We start from the raw sequence: 19,350 nt of genomic DNA, 5'->3' as shown, positions 1-19,350 counted from the left end.
GTGGAGAGGGTGCCGCAGACGGGAGATATGGCCGGGACAGGGCTGTCTGCACTGGGCCGCTCTGCCTCCCTCATTCGCACCTCCTCAGAGGCCCCTCAGCCCACTTATCCCCTGCGGCCTCCAGCCTCCCCGGGCTGCCTCCCTTCCAGGTGGGCTGCCCTGAAGACAGGGTCTGCCCTGGGTACCATGCGGGGAGTGGCCCTGGAGGCCGTCTAGCCTGCCCCTCGATTGGCAGGTAGGGGAGCTAGGAGGCAGCAGAGGCCATTCACCTAAAATCACACTGCAAGTACACACAGGAGCGGAGCTAGCCTAGGAGCCAAGGCCAGAGCATGGAAGGGTCCGGACTTCAGCCTGGGGGCTGCTGAGGCAGGGCCCCAGGGCCACAGTAAAGGGGGCGTGAGGGACACATTTATCTCAGAGGAGCAGGTCTATTCCAATTTCGGCCTCTCACAGGGAGAGGGCTCAAACGCCTCCCAGTGTTCCAGAGTCTGCTGACCTTGGGTACGGTTGGAGGGCTCCACCTGTGTCTGAATGGCAATAGCAGGCAGGGGTTAAAGGCCCCCTGCGGAGCAGTGGGCAGGGAGGGCAGAGAGGCTGAGAGGGGTACAAAGCACAGGACCTGGGAGGCCAGTGAGGACAGTCAGGGGCCCACTCTGGGTCGTGGTAGGGAACTAAAACATCTGTCATGTCTGGTGGCCTGAAAGGGGCCACTTGGGCCCCAGCCACACCGAGGCCTCAGAGATGCTTTGGAAGCTCGGCAAGCTCACGGCCCCTGCTGGCCACTGTTGCCACAAGGGCAGCCTTAGAGGACATTCTGGCAGAAAGGCCCCCGGCAGCACCAAAGGGAGGACAGTTCATCCTGTGCCTGTGGAGAAACGGGGTGGAGGGAGGGAGGGAGGGTTTGAGGATAATTCCAAGACCCCGGCTCTGGGCAGGGAGAGGGCGGGGCTCCACACCTGCACAAGCTGCAAGACCCAATTTTAGCTCGGCTTCCCCGGGGCCAAACTCGCCAGAGCCCCTGCTCAGCACTCTGACTGCTGCCTCCTCGCTGCTCAGCCTGGCAAGCAGACCCCCGCAGGGCCCGAGGAAGGCGAAGGAGCCCTGGGAACTCAAGTCTGCAGGAAGCGATGCTCAGTACCCCGGTGTGCTACCCAGCTACTGACTCCGGCTCCCCACTGCTGACACCTGTCTGCCCATAGGCACCCAGCCAGCGCCCTGGAGGGGGACTCGCAGACCAGTCCATGTGACTTCCGGCCTCCTTTGAAGCCTCCCGGACAGCCCCTCTCACTGTCCTAGCTGGTGCCTAACTGGTCCCTGCAGGGCACTGACCCACAGCTGTGCCTAAGCCCCTACCCTGCCCGCTCCCAATGAGCACAGTGTGACTTGGGCAGGAGAAGCTCCATGTTTCTGACTTGTTGCTAATTCCCAAACATTTTTGGAGCATGTGCTATTTACAGAATCCTCTGGAAGCCCCAGAAAAGAATCAACCATGTTATTTGCCTGCCTCCAGGAGCTGACAGGGCCTCAGAGGGCTAAGATGAGTAAAAGCACGTCTGACAGAATTGCAGAGCAAATAACCAACAGCCATGCGGAGTGGAAGACAGACATCAGAGTGGGAGCCAGAAAAGCTTCCCAAGTCCTGAGTCGCCGGAGTTTGTTTCTTCACTTGTGAAGTGGGAGAAGTAGCAGCGGTTTGAATGGTCGACTGAATGAGGTCTCATGTGAAGGCACTTTGCAGACTGTGGAGCCCTGACCGGTCACAAGGTTGGGAGCAGCCCTGGGACTGGGGACAGACAGGGCTGCTTCCACCCGGTCTGGTGCCTCACGCCACACTCAAGGCAGGCTCTGCCTCCCACTCACTTGGGACAAGACGACTTTCATCTGTCACTGTCCCCTCCAGCCGCCATGACAAAATAATACCATAGACTGGATGGCTTAGAGACAGAAATGCATCTCTCACAGTTCTGACAGTTGAGAAGTCCAAGATCAAGGTGCTGGCAGGTTTGGTGTCTGACGAGGGCACGCTTTCTGGGAGGCTGTCTTTGCAGTGTCCCCTCACAAGATGAAAGTCACAAAGGAACCCTCTGGAGGCATCTTTTATAAAAGAACTAATCCTATTCACCAGGGCAGAGCCCTGCCTCCTACCACCATCACACTCGGGATTAGATTTCAACACACAAATTTCGGGGGGACCCACTGTCTATGGCAGTAACTGATAATGACTCCCAAGAATTTATCAAAGGGCTCGGCAAACTAAACCTCATCTTAATCCTCAACCTGTCCCCAGACGAGGAACTTGATTCAGAAGGATGAAGTCAGTTGCCAAAGCTGCCCAGCTGATCAGTGGGACGATGGGCTGGGGGCCCAAGTGGCCCGGCTGTGCGCACCCAGAGGTGCGGCAGGCACTGCCTCTGCCTCAGTGGCTCACGGGCAAACTGTGATGGCGCCCTATTCCCGCACTGGGCAACTGATTTAGCGTTTTCCTTTGTTAAGTCATAGAAGAGAACTGAACCTAAAGCATCACATAAACTTGCTGAGTGTGTGAAGCAGGTCACTGTGTAAAATGAATTTTTTTTTTTTTTACCGAAGGGATCTTCCTTGGCTCCACCTTGTTGTGTCAGCGGACGCGTTGCAGGTTTGTTTATCCAGTCTGCAACCCCAAAGCTGGGAGGCACAGCTAACGTGTCAGGTGGCCAAATTGGGGTCATCAAGAATGTGAACTTGCCTGAAGGTGGGCAGAAACTCTTACGAACACTCGGGCATACACAGGACTCCACGGACTATGTGACTGCATGATGGGAGAGTGATCTGACAGCAGATCACGTGGAAAAGCCCCGAGGTGGGGAGCAGGGGCGAGTTCCGCATGAACCAATAGCATATGGAGAAGCGCCGCGTGTCCTTAGCGGGGGAGGTCAGTCCCCTCTCAGTTCAGCACCGCTATCGCCACAGCCGAAAGCTCTGCCCAGACGTGACTGCCACACCGTGAGGGCATGTGAACTCACGATGAAGGGCTGGGATCTGCGGAGGCCTGAGCACAAAGTGAGATGCCCTGAAGTCTTTGGGAGCTTCCTATCTCTAAAGGACTGTCAGGTGAAAGCAGGTGCCAGCCAGCTGTGCAGCCTGGAATGGGCCTGTCATTGGTGGGTAGGAGTTATGGGGGAGGTTTCAGCTTAATCTTATGGAGCTCTGCTGCAAAGGTCATGGGGAACTAAAAGGAGTAAGCTCTGCCTTGATTATTCGCAAGTTCCAAAGATCGCTGGCTGCCCTGGCTGGTGTGGCTCAGTGGATTGAGTGCCAGCCTGTGAAACAAAGTCTCCAGTTCAACTCCCAGTCAGGCACATGCCTCAGGTGCCCGCTGGGTCCCCAGTGGGGGGCACACAGGAGGTGGCCCACACATTGGTGTTTCTCTCCCTCCCTTGCCCTCTCTAAAAAAAAAAACAACAAAAAAAACCTTAATTATTTAAAAAAAAAAAAAAAAAAGCCTGCTTGCCCCAGGACACCTGCCTAGGGAATGTGTTTGGGGAGAGTTGGGGGATAGAAGGGTGTGGTCTGGTTCCTGATGTTGGCTGGTCCTCAGAACCACCAGTGTTCACCGGTGTTGCTTGTTTAAAAAATACAGCTTCTGGCTTCATATCAGATCTGCCGAAATAAACATTTTCAAGGGTGGGACTGGAGAATCTAGATTGAGACTAGACATAATAACAAAATATAATACATGAACCTTGAACAATGCCTAAATTTTTTTTAAGTGTAGCTATTTTGGGAGCACCCAGGCAAATTTTAAGAGAAATTGTTTATTACATGATACTGAATTCTTGGTAATGTTACTAAATGTGATAACAATAGTATTTTTGAAATGTAAGAGAATGACTTTATTCTGAGGTGATACAGACCAAAGTCTTAAAAAGTCAAGTACCGTATCTATACCCTTTTGAAAGCAATGAATTACTTTTAAGTGGCTCGAGAAAAAATAAAGCAAACGAGACAACATATTAAGACAGAGAGCATTCATTGTACTCTTCAAGTTTTTAAAGATTTTATTTATTTATTTTTGGAGAGAGGGTAAGGTAAGGAGAAAAAGCGGGAGAGAAACATCAATGTGTGGTTGCCTCTTACGTGGGCCCCGCTGGGAACTGACCTGCAACCCAGGCATGTGCCCTGAGTGGGAATTGAACCGCAGTTGTTTGGTTTGCAGGCCTGTGCTCAATCCACTGAGCTACACCAGCCAGGCCTTCTTTCAACTTTTTGTAGGCTTAAAAGTTTTCAAAATAAAATTGGGGGAAATAAATGTCAGGCCCACTGGACAAGATAAGTCCCATGGAGCCCGAGAGCCCCAATGTCTGGGGCTGGCTTTGCAGCTTACTGAGCAGAGCGGGAGGCTATCGGGGTGGGTGTGCAGTGGAGACTCGGGCCTGGTGTCCTTCGATGCGGCACGAGGCCACCACGACCCCCAGAGGTCCTGTGTACTCGGGGCCAGCCACCCCTAGGCCGCATCAGCACGCTCAGGAACTCAGAAGCGCACACACCCCATCTCCCCGGCCCAAGTTACACAGGGCCCGTGTCAAAGTGTGGTTCGTCCCACGTGGCACTGATGGCCTCAGCGTGCGTCCCTGGAGGTGGGGCTGGGCTTGATAAAACAGCACTGGGCCCCATGATAACCTCCATGCGGACACCCAGAAAAGCCGGCTGACCAGGGCTGGGCACGGAGGCTGGAGGGACGACTCAGACTGACCACCGAGGAGGAGAGGGAGGGTGCAGAAGGGCCCAGAGTGGGAAGGGCATGCACGTGGAGGTGAGGGCCTGAGCAGGACACAGGGCAGCAGAGCCTGCAGCAGGAACGGGTCAGGGGCGGGCTGCGGATGGGAAGTTTAAGGTCCATGATGTCGAGGTCAATGACATTATGTACAAGGGTGAGACCAGGGAACACTGGTGACAGGGTGGCCCTCGGGTGACTCCAGGAGTAGGGCTGCAGCTGGGCCCAACCCTGCAGGAAGCCATTGCTGAAAGTCTGTCCTGCTGGGCTCCACTTCAAGTCCTGGAGGTTGAGGTCCAAGGTCGGATCCCCTAGCGGGTATTCAGGGGACTGGCTCGCCCACTCTGCCTTCGCCACTTGTGTGAGTCCTGCCTTTGCTGCATACAGTACTGGTGTCACAATGGCAAAGGACACCATCAGAACAGGAAAACAAGACACCTACTATATGGGACAATGTATTCACCAGTGATACATCTACTAAGGTGTCAATGTCCAAAACTAAACAAGAACACATACCACTCATCACGAAAACCCCAGATGACAAAATGGGAGGAGGACCTGAAAGGACACTTCTCCAAAGAGGACGCACAGATGGCCCACAGACACGTGAAAAGATGCTCAACACCAACTGTCAGAAAAATGCAAATTACAACCACAGGGAGGTACCACCTCACACCTGCCGGAAAGACAAAGTGTCAGGGAGGACGTGTAGAAAAGGGAGCCCTCGTGCGCTGTCAGTGGGAATGTGGACTGGTGCGGCCGCCAAGGAAAAGAGTATGTATTTCCCCAAAAGATTAAAAGTGGAACTGTGTTATGACCCAGTGATTCCTCTTTTGGGAATTTATCCAAAGAAACCCAAAACACTAACCTGAAAGAACACACACACCCTTGTGTTCACTGCAGCATCACTGACAATCGCCAAGCTGTGGGGGCAGCCCAAGTGCCCGTCAGAAGGTAAACGGATGAAGAAGTGGTGATACTTACATACCATGAAATATTTCTCAGCCACAAACAGAAGGAAACCTTACCACTCGTGACAACATGGTGGACCTAGGGGTAGTATGCTCAGTGGCATGTCAGTCAGAGAAAGACAGTTTCACTGACATGGGGACTGAAAGAACAAGGGAACAAATAAAACGGGAACAGGCTTGCGGATACACAGAGAACGGGAGGCTGCTGGGGGCGGGGAGCACTGGGGCGCAGGGCAGACAGGTGAAGGGACCAAGGAGTACAAATGGGACATCCGAGAGTCACGAGAAGTCGGGAGGCACAGGAAATCGGTGGGAGATACTGAGAGAACTGTGCGTGGTGCCAGCGGAGGTTCTGAAACACTGAGGGGGACACTGCAAAGTTCACAATTATCTAACCACTAGACTATACCCAAAACCAACATGTAAAAATAAATAAAAAATTTAAAAGGAAAGGTCTGTGGGGGAAGAAAACAATTAGATGCAAATATCTGAAGGCTAGAAAAGTTGACAAGAAAATTGTCTTGCTCTAGGTTGTCACAGAAAAGAGAACGGTGCTAACTGATGGAAAGATACACATGTAAACAAATGTTAAACAAATATTTCCGCTGGAAAGTAGAGGTCATTCCTCTTCTATTACCCACCTCCTTTGTATAATAGCTATTGATCGTTATTTACCTTGTGTCAAACCACTATTAGGAAAAGATAAAACTTGTATCGATGGTTACATAGGAGTAGCTCATTGTCCTCATATCCCTGTAATCACGTTACTTGTATTAAGAACTTCTAGTTTTCTGGGAAAAATATATATATTGATGTCACAGTATCGATCCAGATACCACATCACTGGGGGTAGAGAGGAATTAGGGAGTGAACCCTTCCGCTCAGAGGGGGCTTCAGGCCGCAGAGCCCACCAAGACCGGCCCTAGGTCCCCAGCAGCCTTCCTGCTGACCCACAGACCCTGGAGCTTAATGGGGCAGAAGGCAGGGTCCCAGCGGGAGAATGTGGCAGGACCCCAAACAGGACGAGTGGGTGGCGATTTGCTTGGATCCCATGATGAGGTGCTCCTTTGATCAGGGGGACACACCCACGACGCTGGGAAGAGGCCTCAGGAGTCACTGTCTCCCAGCCCAAGGCTGAAGTGACCTGGTCCAGAGAAAACTTCCGCGCTCCGCCCGATATTCACACTGCCAAGTTTGTTCTGTGGGACTCTTCACTGAGACGGTGAGACACTTCAAACATCACTGTTGTGCACCAGCGAAACTTCTACACGTATTTTGTCGTTAGTTTATTTTGTTTATCAGATTCCTTCTGTAAGTGAGACCACATGGTATTTGTCTTTCACTGACTGGCTTACTTCACTCGGCGTAACAGTCTCCCACAGGCTGGAAACACGAAACAGACTGACAGTGACCAGAGGGGCGTGGGGAGGGGGATAAAGGTGGAAAGAAGGAGGAGGGACTAGACGAGGAACCTGTACGGATGACCCGCGGACACGGACAACAGTGTGGGGACTGACCGTGGGAGTGGGGCTGGGAGGGCGGCGGAGGGCAAAGGGGGAAAAACTGGGACAACTGTAACAGAATAACAATTAAAAATGATTTAATAAAATGAAAAATAAAAACTTCTACGTAGAAAAATGATAGGGTGACTGCGTTTTTTAAATAAGCTATCTCTGTTTTTCACAAGGATGAGGCGGCATTTTTCAAAGTAACCAAAAACTTAAGATACTATAATTTTCTGATTTAAAAATCAAGATTCTCTAGTATCTGGGGGTGAGACAGGAGGAGCAGCGTGGAGAGAAACTCCACACTCTGGGAGCTCAGGTCAGAACAGCACGGGACAGGCCGGGGCACAGAGGGCACGGGTCGCCTCCAGAGATGCCGGGGCGGCCGGAGCGCAAGGCGGCTCCGAGGACACCCAGAGCCTACCACCACCTCGCCGACAAGGAGAGAGAGACAGATTTCTTGGTCACAGTGACATACACGCTGGCTCTTTCTCCGAGCAGAGAGGCTGGCACAAGCTAATGGGAAACAGCATGATAAGAGAGGACGGTGCGATCAGGCTGCCACGTTCTGACCCCCAAGTTCTTTGTTTCCTTACCCCCCAGAATCAGAACAAGCTTCATCATGATCACCTTACCTTCATCTGAAAGCCCTGGCATTTCTGTTAGAGACTAAGTGCCACAGGTCGTCCCGGTGACACACTTGGAGAACAGCACTGATGGGAAGCTCTCAGACAGGCTCCTCTGAGGAGAGAAGAGTCTCCTAAGACACTTCCCTGCCTACACGGAGGAGACCCCTGTTCCGCCCAGGGTGGCGGCGCCCGCCTGTGCGACCCAGCGCACGAGCAGGCACACAAGTGAGCAAATCACGGAGGTGGGTCAGTGGGCACAGACCCTCCTTGGGTTCCTTCATCTCTGCAACATCAACTCGGCAGCATGGGGTCACCTGAAAACTGCATTTCTGGAGGCAAGTAGGGCTTCCAATAAACCCCACAAAGCGACATCCTCCAACTTCCAAGCACCTGTGATTGTTCCTCCCTTAAGGGCTGAATGAAGTCAGAGGCCATGCAAGCCCCTTCGGCTTGAGGACCGACAAGTAGGCTGCACCTGCCAAACAGGCCCCAGGATTGCGGATGGCCATGCAGGTGTGTGTCTGAGTCAAAAACCTGTGTATGGGCATCGGAACGCACCTTGTGACTTCCTCTTGGTCCTGTGCGCCTCATCCCGCGGGGGTGGGGGGGAGTTACCCTTCAGAAGGGTAAGCCTTGGATTTCCTCACTTATTGCCTCAGGAGGACAATGAGGATGGTGGTATTTACCTGGAAGGACCACTGTAAGCTAATACATGTGAAGTAGTCCACTCACTATATAGGACACAGCACGTGGGCAGCAAGTGCCACTGCTGAGTGCTTCTCTGTCACACAAACGGCAGGTTCCACGACAGGAGGGTCAGAAACAGACACACGGGGGGCGGGGGGTGACTGCAGGTGCACACAGGCGAACGCACAGAAGAGTTTCTTCTGGCCTCGTTACTTACTGTTGAACACACCGTGAACCCACGCTCGCCCAGCACTGTGTAGTACCCGTGCACAGGGTAATACCCAGAGGCCGTCTAAAAGCCATCTCTAAGATCGACGGAGGTCCTCGGCAAAGGAAAAGGAAATACCGGGTCCCAAAAACACGCTGAGCTGACACAGGAGATGCTGCTCGGCTTGGAGACGTGGCCATAAAACGCCTCACGCACGATGCATTCCAAGGGACACAGACGCAGTGACGTCTTGTGGACACAGTCCCACTAACCTGACCCAAGAGCAGCCCTTCATCTGCAGGTGCTGCAGTCTCCTTAATAATTAGCTCCCACGGCAAATAAGCTACTACCCAAAACACTTTTAGATCTTTCATCTTTTGGGGAGACACCGAGTCTTAAATGTAGGATCCCATCTTTTTTTGAATAAGCCAAGCTGCCACAGTACGTGACCCTGAGAGGGCAGCCTGCTTCAGGACAGACGACACCACACTTCTGAGGCAAAGACTAGGATGGCTTTCTCCCCGGGAGTCCTGCCTCCTCCTTAGCTTTGAGTTCCTCCAGCTTCTTCTCATAGCAGCCCATGAAGTGCTCATCGGGTTCGATCCCCGCGTTCCTCAGGCTTTCCATCACCTTTTCCAGTCTGTGTACAGACCGGGCTCCCGCAATCTTTCTGGTGCTCAGGTACAGGGTGAACTCCTGGAAGTCCAGGAGCTTGCAGGTGTCCACAGAACAGATGTTCCTGATATCCCCAGTTCTGTCCAGGTGAGGGAAAAACACCAGTCCCGACAGCCTCTCCAGGTCCTGAAGGCTCACTTGGAAGTCACTTAACTGAGGCTGGAAGCCAATGGCTTCATTGGGCACCACGAAGGCCCCCAAAGCCAGCGGCTCGGTAGAGGCGGGGCTTCTGCGCGCCAGGATCACCTTATAAAGGTGTGAAGGGACGGCCACGTTGTCCTCACCGATCACCTAAAAACAGAGCAGCCACATTAGCGATGTTGATCTATGTGAGCAGTTCCCAAATTTTTCCTGAAAAGGCTTTAGATGCATTTCTGAAAATGCGCTTGTAAGATACCCATCCCAATGAATGCAAACTCAACTGCCAAAAGCAACCATAAACCAAGATATGGTTTCACGAAGACAATGTTTAACAGGCAGATTCTGATCGTGTTGTTTGACGCTGCCCTGCAGAGCAGGGGCCGCATTCTCAGCTCTGTCTGTAGGACAAAGGAATGCCACGAGAGTCCCGGGCTTTTAACGAACAAGAAAGGCTGTCATTTCGCTTCGTCTCATAATCAGAACTCCCGGTGTTCCCAACATTGAGAGGTCAGGACTGCCAGCTTGGGCACTCCTGGCTCTAGAAATAAAAACATGGCCTTCGTTTATCAGACTCACTAGAGAGCTAAACAGATAGCCGCCCTCAGAGACGCAGCCGGACACACCACATGGGCGCTCCTATCTTCAGTCTTGCCTGGACTGTGGTCCAGTTTCTAAACTAAGTGAATGTAAATGCTGTTTGTCAGAGCTCTGCACACTCACGGGCCTGCTATCAGACACAGAACTTCCAACGTGTCATCAAATCAAACACTCTAGAAAGGTATCCACACAACGAAGAGGCCAAAGCCAGGGTCAGGCCTGCAAACAACCAACTGGCTGTAATAAAGTAACACTGTTCTGAAACCTTTTCAAATTTCCTTCCAATTGGCTTAAAAGCCATATCTGTTTTCTGAAAAAGAAAAAAATGAGCATCCATTTCCTTAATGGTTTTCGGTAAAACCACACAATCCAACTACGCCCTGTTCTTCTCTGGCCCTTGCTTGGTAGGGCGCCCCTTCCTGGTCAGACCTGCTGGCTGCGGAGGCCCCGCGGCACCCACATAGAGCAGAGGAACGAGAGCTACAGTGGGCCCTTCGCTGCTTCTCCCAGGCTCCTACCTCCATGGCACAGGGCCTGAGAACTCCATGGCCATCTGCTGTCTGCCACACAGGGGGTCCCACTGCCAAGGCCAACTGCAGAGCTTCAGGGAAGACCCGTCAGAGGGAAGATTTCTATTACCAATTGTTTCTGAAGTTAGTGAAAACGGTCAGCCAAAAAGCAGTTTACAGTTTATGAACTCACACAGCCTGCAGACATAAGGCCCTGCCCCTTCTGACAAGTCATCTCTGCAGCCGGGAGAAGAGACACACAGGTCAAGGCAAACGCACCCTGCAGTGCACTCCGTGGGGGCCCAGTTAGCCCAGGGAGCGCCGACAGATGTTAGCTCGACACGGCACCCGGAGGCCCTGGGCCTGGCACTGCTGGACACACAGAGGGCCGCGGGGCCGCACTGCAGGGGCGGGTGTCCGGCCTTTCAGCATCTCTGGGCCACACTGGAAGAAGAGCTGTCTCAGGTCACACATTAAATACACAAACACTAACAAAAACTAATGAGCAAAAAAGCAGGTGTTAAGTAAATTTACGATTTTGTGTTGGGCCTCATTCACGGCCGTCCTGGGTCTCCCGTGGCTGACGGGCCACAGGTTAAACAGCCCTGCAAGTAAACACCTGCTCTGAAGATGCTCCCTGTCTAGAGGCAGAGTCAGCAGCCTCGGGTTTCACTGCAGGTAGAATGTGGTGAGAGGCTGGTACACATCACCCAGGCCACATCACCCAGGGGTGGGTGCAGGGCAAGTCAGGGACCAACACTGAGGGCACAGCTGCAGCTGAACTGTAATTTATGGGGAAGCTTGAATGGGCTGCGAGTGCTCCAGACGCTGGCTGGGGAGCCCCCGGTTAAGCAAGTCCTTGGTGCCACCTGCTGGACACCCTCCATCACGGCAGCACAGGTGTCAGACTCCAGCTGTGAGCAGCCTTGAGACCCTTCATTTGATTATTTTCTCTCCTCATAGGCTCTTTGTCTACAAACAAATGGCAATTTTCAAAAACAATTAATTGGTTATGCCCGTATGCTGCCCAGCAGGGCTTCTAAATCTGGTTCAGTAAATTCCGGCAAAAAGTAAGTAAGTTTGACATTTTAAGATTCATGGTTTTTCCTCAGGGAAGTGCACTGTTTCTAGTAGGCTTTTGAAAGCTCTCACAATAGCGACAGGGCCTCAATCACTGCTTCTGAGAAACCAGAGACCGAGAAGTCCCCACTAGCCATAGATGTAGCTCTTCCCCCGAAAAACCCTCCTCACGGTTCCTCACAAAGGGGCATAAAACACTAACCCCAGAAACAGAGAAGAATGAGAACCCAGCCACTCCCTGCCCTGCTCGATCCCGCCGTCTGCTCTGTTCTCGGAAGCAAACACACATCTGTCTAACGTAGGAGCCAGTCCTGTTTGGAGACCAAGAAAGCCTATTGTTCCTTTCCTGAATTTAAGACTTAAAAAAAAAATCCTCCAGTATTTTAGAGTTATCCTCTCCCTTGCAGACAACTCAACCTACATAACACATTCTTTCCACCTTTAGGAAAACTAGCAGACTTTCAGAAAACATTTCTAGAAACTACCGGGGCGGCGAAGCAGACCAGTTCAGCGGACTTAAGTCCTGGCTGGGCCACACAGCTGTGAATCATGCCCACCAGAGCCTTCTCTACTGGTCCAGAGAACAGGCAGTAACAACCCCAACACTGCTGATTTCGTAGGGTAGTTACAAAGGCAGGAGGACATGGCTGTTAAAGAAAAAATACTAAGCAGGATCATGAGAAAAACACATGTACCTGCTACAATCAGACACACATACAATACTTGTTTCATTGCCCTGGTAAGACAAAAAAAATCCAAACAAAACGGTTGGAGACATCAAAAGACCAAGTCTTGCCAACCAAGTGAAAGAAAGAAACCGTGACGGGGTGATGAACAGGGAACGCACGCCCAAGAGGACAGAGGAACACGAAGAGTGTGGAGCCACCAGGCGTGGGAGTCGGCAGGAGTGTGGCCAGCCCCTGTCCCGTGTCATCTGGGCAGCCTCTGCAGGCGCGGTGCAGCGGCAAAGCCCCGAAGCCGGTGCCCTCCCACTGGGCCCCTGCTCCAGGCGAGGGGGCGGGAGACAGCCAAGTCACAGTGAAACAAGCGTCATCTTCCCCACTGTCAATTCTACTTGGAGATTTAGGATGGGGGTAAGGAGATACTTAACCAGTAAAATCATTTATTTTTCAATTAAAACAAATAGACATGGAAATGAAAAGATTTGCCTAAAGATAAAAAAGGAAATTTCAAAAAAACAAAATCACTCCCTGATCACTTCAAGTGACACCTCGAGCTCGCTGGAGGCATGTCTCCAACCTCCTGCCCGGGTAGGAACTGGGGAGTTTGGGAAGTGATGCTGCGGGCGGAACCCAGTTGGACACCCTCACGTTACTGCCACGAGCTGTAAAATCCAGGCTCACTCCCTCGTCGGGTCAGTTACAGCGTCCGGGCCAGAGTCGTCAGGTACGTTTCCCTTGTCTGGAGTCAGTCTCCTCTGGAAACATGCACATCAGAGAGCGCACACGGCCGCCCTCAGCTACGATGAAGGGGGTGATTCTGATTAGAGCTGTCAGAGCACTCGCTTCTGATAAAATCACTGCTACTAATGCTCCCTGAGGCTCCCGTTCCCTCGAGTCCTACGATGCCGTGACCCTTTCCTGCATATTCTGAACGACATTTCTGCGTGGCTCTGAGGAAACCTCCTCTTGGCCCACTTTCTGTGGTTTTTGCACACTAGCAAGTATCGCTTGTAACTGCTCTCCGTCCACACTCCCTTTGACTTCCTGGCCCTAAGCTGCTGTGTATGAAGAGCGTAGCAATCACGCTGCAGCCTTCTGAGAGCTTCTGAGAACAATGCTGTGACTAACTGGCAATTCTCATACAAGTACACAGACCTATGTTTGTGCCTCCTCTTCGACAATTTCTAGCTACGTGACTTGGACTTGAGCCCTCAAAACCTCAATTTCCTTACCGATAAAAGAAGGCAACTACTACTTGCATGTAAGGACTGTTGGTGAGGACTGAAAGAGACAGCATGTACGAGGCTACACACACGCTGTGTATACAAGGCCCTCCGTAAGTACCAGTTCATTAGCTTAACTTCCTCCCAGGTATAAACATGGCCTCGGTAGAAAACTAAACACCCTAACTTCTATTAGCTACAGTCTCCTGACATAAGGTTCAGAGTACATTTTTAAATAAGCGGCAAAGGTTAAATGGCTGGACCCGAGAAAACAAAATGCTTCCCGGGCACTCTGAGTGGCCGAACTGCAAGATGCTCCCAAGGAAACAGGGACCAACGGTTCAAAGGCTGATTCCTTCAATGGAGCAGACCGATCTCTGAGGCCAGGCAATGCCGTGTCTCCTTTGTGAGCGTCACTGAATGACAGGGTTGTATCCACAACTGTTTTAGTAGAAACTGCTGGGAAACAGCCTGAGTTTTCTTTTCTGAGTATGTAAGGTTTTCACCACCTGGCCCCGCCCCCTTTCCTCACACAGATGCTCCCACCCAGGGGCGAGCACACTGGTTCTCAGCATGCCTCCTCCTCTTCCTCCTCCTCCTCCTCCTTTGCTCTTCCATGCTCCTCCCATGTCTGTCTGCCTTCACTGCATATAACCCAAGTTTACATGTGCATGTACATACATGCATACATACCAAAGCTCTGGCCCAACTAAATTATTAAAATGGTAGTTATTTTAATATTATCTGAGACAGTTTTCCCAACTTAACTTACTAAGTGATCATATTTCACTTTTAGATATAGACACAGGTATGTGATAATAGATATGCTAAAGATTTTGAGTTTAAAATTTTACCTGAAATCAAGTTCAATCTGAAAAATGCTAAATCAAACAAAAGCTGCATCAGCACAGAGAGAAACTGTTAGTGAAAAATAAAAAATGTAAAAGTAGATGTTACTTTGATACGATTCCAAGAATGGAAAACTGTATGCCTGCCAGAAATAGAGATCCCCATTAACATTCAGCTTCACACACACAGACAAAACACACAAACTCAGTTACCCACTTTCTTCACGACCAGGGTCTGCAAATCTCGTTCTCAAAAACCAAAATACACTGAAAATGGGGGAAAGGGCCCTCCCAATAGCAAGCTGCTCAGGGCAACAGACTCCACATACTTTCTTTCTGAGGCTTTCTCCACCCATTATAAAAGGCTAAAAATAAATGTGGCAAACACAAGTGACAAGCCAAACGGCAGAGTGGGCACTCGAGAACCAACTTGGCGTCCAGACCTCGGGCTCTGAATACCAGTCTCCATTCAAAGAACAAGAGCTCCTTGGAAAAATGACCCCAGAGAGCGGCCCAGCTGAGCCCGGAACGCCATACTGAGCCAGAAGGTAAGAGAAACTGAACCGATGACGAGGGTGTGCCGCCGGGACACAGGAGGCGGCGTGAAGGGACTCCCACTGGGCAAACATGGAAAATTGGAGCATCAAAATGAATAAACAGGGGCCCTGGCTGGTGTGGCTCGGTGGATTGAGCGCGGGCCTGTGAACCAAGGGGTCACTGGTTTGATTCCCAGTCAGGGCACGTGTCTGGGTTGCAGGCCAGGTCCCCAGTGGGGGCTGTGCAGGAGGTGACCACACTTTGACGCTTCTCTCCCTGTCTTTCTCCTTCCCTTCCCTTCCCCTCCCTCAAAAAATAAATAAAATCTTTTTTAAAAAATGAATAAACAGTAAGCCAAGTGAAGCTCACTGAATAAGAATCCGAGGGTTCACATGATAAACACAAAGGAAAAGCTCTTCCTTAGTAAACGTCAACTGATAAACGTAGGAGGAGTAAGAATTATAAAATCGTCACCTGGCAACTATTGTAGTAACAGCTGACGCAGGCCAGAATCACCAACAGATGCTAAAACTAGCAGGTGAGGAGAACACTTACATGGTGTCAAAGTATTTCCACAGACCACTGACTCACTTCAGGGGGAAACGGTCACTTAGCAGTGAGTAAACCTGGAGGAGACCCCTTCGCCAAGAGATCAGCCTGCGCCACCCACAGCAGCACGAGCCGCCATCGCGCGTGCTGGCGCAATCACCTCTGTGGGTGCAGGGTTCTGCCAGAGACAAGACTGAACCCAATCGCAAGGAAACGACAGACAGACCCAGTCTGAGGACACACTGTACAACTGGCCTTCAAAAATGTCTTCTTCAAAAGACAAAAGGACTGCAGAGCTGTTTCAGATTAAAGGCAACTGAAGAGACATGACAATTCGATGCCGTGCAGGGTCCTGGGCTGCAGCCCGAACCAGTTCTCCGCTGATCCTTCCTGCCCCAGAGTCCCTCCTTCACCACTGGGACACCACTCTGCTGACTTTCCTCCTACCCCGAAGGCCGCGGCTCCTTCTGTCTTTGGCCCAATGATTCCCCACCTCTAAATGTCTGCACTGCCCAAGGCTCAGACCTCAGATCTGTTCTCTCCTACCTACACTCGTTTACACAATCTCATCAGAGCTCTAAATACCGTCTGTGTGCCGGACACTCCCCAACAACCTTGCCGCGGAGACCCAACTCGGCATTTCCATCAGCACACCAAATACCCCAAATTTACACGGCAGAAGCACAACCCTTGATTTCCAGCCTCTAACCCTCCTCTGTTCCCCTCTGGTCTCCGTGATCTCACTCAGACAGAAAGCCTCGATGCTATCCGTTACTCTTTCCTATTCTATTACTAATCCGTGAGGAAGTCCTACCTGCTCTGCCTGCTAGTCACATCCTAAGTCACATTTCTCACCATTTCTACCACCGCCGCCCCATCTAAGTCATTATTATTTCTCTTTTAGACTGTCCATTAGCCTCGGGAGTGGTCCCCTACTTCCACCTAGTCTTCTGTTCTTGGTATACAGCAGCCAGACTGGGCTTTAAAAATGTAAATGCCATTATGCCACCATCCCAATCAAAACCTGGCATGAGTGTCCCATCTCTCTCCCTACAACCTGGACTTCTTCCCGCTGCCTCCCCCATGATCTACCCGCTTCTCCTCTCTGTGCTCCCGGGTCCAGGCACACCAGTCTTCTTGCTGTTCCCTGAACACACCAAACTGAATCTCACCCATGTCTTGCATGTGCTTGAGAACTCTGCACACGGGCTGCCCCACTGTTTCACTTGGACTCCTGCTCAGTCCCACTTCCCCAGAGCAGCCTATCCTTTCTTTCCTCCCCAGCCCCCTGTAACTCTTCACCATGCCTCATTCTTCTATGTGGCATGTTGCTGACCGTGTATTTCCTCTAGTATCGTGTAACTTCCAAGTAACATACGGCCTTGTTTAGTGCGATATCAGAAAGCACACAGAACAGCAACACGCACATCTTGGAAGGTTAATACATATTTGTTGAAAAGAAGGGAGGGAGGAGGGAGGAGGGAGGAGGGAGGAGGGAGGAGGGAGGAGGGAGGAGGGAGGAGGGAGGAGGGAGGAGGGAGGAGGGAGGAGGGAGGAGGGAGGAGGGAGGAGGGAGGAGGGAGGAGGGAGGAGGGAGGAGGGAGGAGGGAGGAGGGAGGAGGGAGGAGGGAGGAGGGAGGAGGGAGGAGGGAGGAGGGAGGAGGGAGGAGGGAGGAGGGAGGGAGGAGGGAGGAGGGAGGAGGGAGCAGACACACAGTTCCATTTTAGAGCAGAAGCCAGGGCTCTAGAATAATGTCTCAGGAAGAAACAGGTTTAACTTTTTTAAAAAGCAGTGATAAGGTTAACTGTAAATGATCTGAATAGAAAATAAAAGTATACATTACATTTTTAAAAAACAGTAATTATAACACCCGCCACCTTTACTTTCCACTTCTCAGTTTTCATCGTTTGTGGTAATACTTACCTCAAGTGGCACAGCCTTAGGAAATGATACAGGATTACATTTACTTCTTTACGAGTCTGAACATACTATCAATACTTACCCATTCACAACACCATAAATGCTGGTTTGATATTTTCAACAGACCCAGAATTACAAACTCCACGACCAACCAGGGCTGCAGGGGAAACATAAGTGGATGACGTGGGCCGGGCAAGGACCACAGTGAACTGAAGAGCGTGGGCTCCCCCGCGGAGAAGGCTGCTGCTCTCTGCTCACAAACGGTGCCCACCGGCTACAAGCCAAGTGGGATCAAGTCATCCGATGTGCTTCAGAGAAGCTAAACTCCGGATTTATGTGACATCACCCAATTACTACCTATTACCAACTAATTCAAAAACAACAATCCTGTGTGAACCAAATAAAGCCTCAGTTTACAACCTCTGATACAGGCGAAGCTTGGGCTGATTCATAGTCAGCAAACATAAATGTAAATGCTATAAACTGTGACAACATGTAAGTGGAAGGTCAAGAAGTAACGGATATTCTGGCCTGGCTGATGTGCTCAGTGCATTAAGCACCTACCAAAAGGTCGCTGGTTCAATTCCCAGTCAGAGCACATGCCTGGGCTGCAGGTGTGCGAGAGGCAGCCAATTGATGTTTCTCTTGCACAGTGATGTTTCTCTCCCTCTCTTTCTTCCCTTCTCTCTAAAAGTAGATAAACTTTTTTTTTAAATGACATTAAACTTATGTTTAATACATTGAGGATAGATACCTAATTTTACAACTTCTAACATATTTTTTATGAAAACTTCTAACATATTTTTTATGAAACGTAGATTCAAAAGCTTTAAAATTAATAGAAAGGCACCTGATGTTTGAGGTTCTGTGGATGAGAAAGGAGAAAAACAGGGCCTCAGAAATCACAGGTTCACGGGTGTGTGTACCAAAGAGCACACAAAGCCCCTGTCTGTGTTTCTCACACCCCATACTAGCAAGTGCACGACTGAAGCCACAGGCTCAGGAGACAGACTGGTGTCTGGGCCACCATCCAATGACAAGTTATGCATCAAAGAAGGGCGCTGGCCCTGCAAACCTGCCGAGGCTACAGCCAAGTCTGCGACAGCTCGTCACCACAGTCCTTCATTAAATGCCTTTTCATGGTTAAGCTCACACTCACACACACACACACACACACACACACACGCAAAGACCATTTCTCAAACTGGCCTCCCCATTCCATGGAATGGGGTAACAGTACGTGACGGGCTGGACAGTCCGCAGAGCATCAGCGACACACCACATTAATCCTCAGGGAAACTCAGACGCTGTGCACCTAGCGCCAGGCTTCCAGGCGGGACCCAAACTCACCAGGTTTATTCAAAGACAGGCTCCTGCCTACCCCCTCACCTCAGTTGTTAACGCCCTTGCTCTGGCTATGTAGGTCTGCACTCCAGCGGGGGCTGTAGACTATGGCAGCCTTGTGGTGAACGGGGCACCGGGCAGAGTATAACTGGAGCCTCTGGTTCTAGTCATAGATGGAGATCCAACATTATTTCATAAACTGCAGACAAAAAAGCCAAAACCAAGTACACTTTAAAACTGCCAGGGTAACAACATTAAGCCTCTATTTGTTGGTGGTGGGAATGTCAAATGGTGCAGCCTCAATAGAAAACAGTATGTTACTCCCTCTGAAAAATTAAAACACAGAACTACCATATGATCCAGGATGTGAAATAGAGGGAAAAGGGGGGGAAAGTCATCAAGAATGTAGTTTGAGGCCTGTCATTTCCATTTCCATATGCCTTCCTCCCAAAGGAGAGGTGCTTGAAGATTTGCTGAATTCAAGATCTGC

At 50.9% G+C, this 19,350-nt stretch overlaps 1 protein-coding gene across 2 annotated transcripts in view; it reads right to left on the bottom strand.

Moving 5' to 3' along the window:
- Positions 1 to 4,060: 4,060 nt before the first annotated feature.
- EXOG (exo/endonuclease G) overlaps positions 4,061 to 19,350 on the bottom strand; it is a 28,946-nt gene continuing 13,656 nt past the window's right edge. For both annotated transcript variants that reach the window (XM_037148232.2, XM_037148233.2), the window contains one exon: positions 4,061 to 9,719. In XM_037148232.2, coding sequence (XP_037004127.2) covers positions 9,258 to 9,719 — 462 coding nt within the window. In that variant the 3' untranslated portion in view covers positions 4,061 to 9,257. The remainder of the gene's footprint in view (positions 9,720 to 19,350) is intronic.

Source organism: Artibeus jamaicensis, unplaced genomic scaffold, assembly GCF_021234435.1.
Source record: "Artibeus jamaicensis isolate MK-2021 breed Jamaican fruit bat unplaced genomic scaffold, CSHL_Jam_final contig_519, whole genome shotgun sequence".
Classification (NCBI taxonomy): Eukaryota; Metazoa; Chordata; class Mammalia; order Chiroptera; family Phyllostomidae; genus Artibeus; species Artibeus jamaicensis.
The sequence above is the reverse complement of the archived record's forward strand: the minus strand, read 5'-3'. Positions and strand labels throughout refer to the sequence as shown.